Source organism: Pseudopipra pipra, chromosome 6 (assembly GCF_036250125.1).
Source record: "Pseudopipra pipra isolate bDixPip1 chromosome 6, bDixPip1.hap1, whole genome shotgun sequence".
Taxonomy (NCBI): domain Eukaryota; kingdom Metazoa; phylum Chordata; class Aves; order Passeriformes; family Pipridae; genus Pseudopipra; species Pseudopipra pipra.
This window is the reverse complement of record NC_087554.1, coordinates 23774268-23778024: the sequence shown is the minus strand read 5'-3', so window position 1 is coordinate 23778024 and position 3757 is coordinate 23774268. Positions and strand designations below refer to the sequence as shown.

General features: G+C 46.1%; 1 protein-coding gene across 7 annotated transcripts in view; it reads right to left on the bottom strand.

Annotated features, from left to right (window-relative positions):
- Positions 1 to 82: 82 nt before the first annotated feature.
- TSPAN18 (tetraspanin 18) overlaps positions 83 to 3757 on the bottom strand; it is a 121506-nt gene continuing 117831 nt past the window's right edge. For all 7 annotated transcript variants that reach the window (XM_064657814.1, XM_064657818.1, XM_064657819.1 and 4 more), the window contains one exon: positions 83 to 3580. In XM_064657814.1, the coding sequence (XP_064513884.1) occupies positions 3533 to 3580 (48 nt within the window). In that variant the 3' untranslated portion in view covers positions 83 to 3532. The remainder of the gene's footprint in view (positions 3581 to 3757) is intronic.

Genomic DNA, 3757 nt, shown 5'->3' with positions numbered 1-3757 from the left:
TCTTTTATTTTGTTTTGGGTTTTTTGTTGGGTTTTTTGGGTTTTTTTTAAGAAATGCACACGAAAAACCATGCACAGAGTGCTTCAGGCTTGTGTTCTGGTTTATATTACCAAAAAAAAAAATTCCTTTCCATATAAAAAAGCATTACAGTAGGGAATACAGGATAAATTAGCTCCACTATCTAATAAAAAGTACATTTACAGTTTTTTAAAATAGATTTCAAACATTATTTCACACGCCAGCCCTTTTCCCAGGCATTTGTGACAGTCGTTTGAGCATTAAATAACAGCCAGGAGGGAGGGATGCTGAGAGGGGCTGTGGGCTCACAAGCACAGGCTCCTCTCTACTCCATCCAAGGTGCTTGGGCCGTGGTCACAGTGCTACAGCAAAGGAGGCAGCAGCACAGCAGCTCTATCTGGTTTCCAGCCTGCCCAGAGCTCTCCAGCGAGCAGTGACTCTACCTTTAGCCCCTGACCCCAGACTATTCACCAGAGCTGTTAAAAACACATATAAAAATACAATTGCTTTTCCTGCCTACAGTTCTGAAAACTACTGTACAACGGAGGGGGCAGCCACATAACCAAGGGACAAAACCAACAGATTTACACGCTTTGCTATACAGTGGGAGTCTACTTTCTAGGGTTGCTAGTTCATTAAATTCCCCTGAGGGAAATTCTTTTTGCATGTTACCAACTACCACTGTCAGACTTGCACATATTGATGCTGCCTGGCCTTTGCTGGGGTTTTGAGCTATGTTTCAAGTGGCATGTGAGCCAGCCTACAGAGAGGATTTGAAGTCTTCACCCAGCAAAGAGCATCGAGGGATCAGACAAGGTAAGAGAGGAGAAACAGCTGTGCACAGCCCAGAACAACAGGTGAAGAGGAGATCCTTTTGAAGATTGAGGGACTACCATTTGGGAGAGAGGGAAAGTGAGAAAGCTAAAAACAGACAAAGCACTGAGTACAGAATTAGGAAAGCCAAAGAGAAACAAGCCATCAGAGATCCTATTTCAGGTGTGTATATTCAGTACTTAGTGCTCTGACTGCTTTGGTCTGGTTCCCCCAGCTCTGACGGTTTTTCCTCCTTCCCATGCCACTGTTGGCAGAAAAAGGCTTAAAGGCTTTTTTTTTTTTTCCTTTCAACCACCCACCGTGCACAAATTAGAGTATTTGCCTTCTAGGCTCCGACCTGAGGACTCTGCATAATAAACCAAGGGGAAAGAAAAAAACCTGGAGACTGGGGGAGGCAGTTCTACTTCTCTCAATAACCTCCAGCCAAATTACTGTCTCTTCTGACAGTTTTGTTCTTTCCCTGGGATTTGCTCTCCCAGAACAGTAACTGACACCAACTCCTGAGGCAGAAGGAGAACAGATAAGCTCACCTTCTGCTCGGCCCATTTCCTACGAGACTAGTAGATGCAGCAGATATTTCTTAAGTGCAGCACCTGCTGTCCAGTACAAATACTGCTGGGTTTTGGCTAACCAAACTGTTTTCCTTTATTAAACAACAGACCAGAATTTAATGCTACAATGCCTCATTACAAAAAGGTCCAGAGGGAAATAGTTCAGAACAGCTTTCCACAAGGTTTAATGCAACATCTGGGGCTGCTCAGCAGCCCTGGCCGCCTGTTTCATTGCTGAATATGCTGACTGCAGCATGGGGGGGCTGCAGCTCTACCTGCCCAGCCCTATCCTCCTGATGAATAAAGTGTTGTTCTCAAATGAAGAGAAAATGGAAAAACTTCTAACGCCTCTTTCCTGCTCCTTAGTATTTTGATTCCCCAACCTGGATATTTAGCTAGGATCTTTATCAGTTATGGCCTAGGCTTTCTGCTGCTTTTTCTCTCTTGCCTGTAGTCTGTGCAGTGCCACTGGGAGAGCTCAAGGGACAGCCCCAGGGGTGTGAGGGAACAGCCAGAGGATGTACCTCCTGCAGTTGCAAAGCCAGGACATGAGATTACTGTTCAGCTCCTTCCTTGCCAGAGGTTACAGCTTTCAGAAGAGCTGATTTGAGCCTGTATAAGTGTGCTCACATAATCTGAGCCTATAAAATCTTTAAAAAGACCTAAGCTAAATGAGAAACCACAGCCCTTTCTATCCTCCCCCAGGTAAAATGAGTTTGGGGTCAGAGGGTGACCAGATGAACAATTAAGGCAACAGGAGTTGATGATTCCAGAGAAGAGATACCAGCGACCTGCCTGAGTTGATATCCATGACCACTGGAGCAGCAGCTGGAGCAGTTTGTCTGCACACTGGGTGCTCTTAGAGCCTGCCTGGGGCCTCAGAAGCTCCAGCTTAATCTCTGACTAAGGTCCAGTCCCAGGTGTCTTTCTCAAGTTCACTTCCAAATGATTGAGTAGATGACATGTTAGTTAAATAAAAAACTATCTCAAGGGAGGAAACACTCTCAACTAAAACAATTGTGACTTGATGATTACTTTCATCATGAGCCCATGAGAGAATCTCAGGGGAAATTCTCTGAGCAGAAATGATGCCAACAGACTGTTCCAGGCAAACAGCATGCTTGACAAACCTAAGCCTCTTCCATCCAGCACCATGACTGGACCTCCCCTTAGGGCTGGAAAGGATGTAGGAACCACTGCAAATAGTTATGCTAACAGAGCACCATAAACCATTTTTTTGCAAGTATCAAGGGAAAGGCAAAGGCTTACCAGATTTAAAGATTCTATCCTCCCCTTCTCAGGAAGGCAGCAGGTCAGTGATTCTTGACTGGACCATTATTTTTCCCAGGGGATGGGAACACAGCAGGGAACCATTTGGTCTCTTTCACAACAATGAACAATAAATCTTAGTAAAAACAGAAAGGTAGGCACCAAACTCTTGACCCTCAGCCAGCCTTAGCTGAGTCCCATTGCCAAGTTAGATCATGCTGCCCCTGCTTGGAGCTCTGGAGAAAAGCCAGCCTCACTGAAGTTCTCAGACAAGTTTCACGTGACAAGGGCAAAGCTTCCACTGAAGAATCTGTGTTTTCATTCTGTGGCTGGAAATTAAACCCAGAATCACGCAAACAATGACTACCTACTCAGATGAGCCATCACCACTTGTTTCAAACCCACCTGGATAATCAAGGCTAACCTGTTGCCTTATCCAGTCCCTTGTGTGTCTATTCTTCAGTCCTTTGCTGTCTAAAGCACGATGAAGTCGTGCATGGTAGGCTCAGCCTTGTGGAAGAGGCAGCTGTGCTCATCCTCCCACGCCCCCTCCACTGGCTCCATCAGTCTCTAGTGCAATCAGCTGTGCTGGGCTCCTGCTCCACGGCTGCTGCGGGTGGCTCTGGGCAAGGGTCCGGTGTACAGTGTAGTGCACATCACCTCAAAGTTCCAGCCCCTGAAGTACAATCCTTTTGGTCATTCATATATTACAACCCCCTTTTTTCCTTTTTTTTTTTTTTCCCTCCCTATCCCATTTTAAAAAAAAATAAAGTTTTTTGGGTGTTTTCAGATTTTGTTTCTTCTGATTTTCCTTCTTTCTTCTGAACCTGTGGGGAACATGGTGGTCCATGGGCCATTTCTTACTGGATCCCTCGAAAGAGACACATAGCAAAAATCATGGCGAACAGCTGGGAAGAGGTGGGGAAGAAGAGAGCAAAACCAAAACAGAGTCAGCTGCATCTTCCATAAAATCAGCAAAGCCCCCCCCCCCCCCCCCCCCCAGCCCTGGGACCACTCCCATTGCTCCCTCCTGACCAGCAGTCAGTGATGCAGTGAGGGGGACCCTTCTTACCACTCAGGGGAGG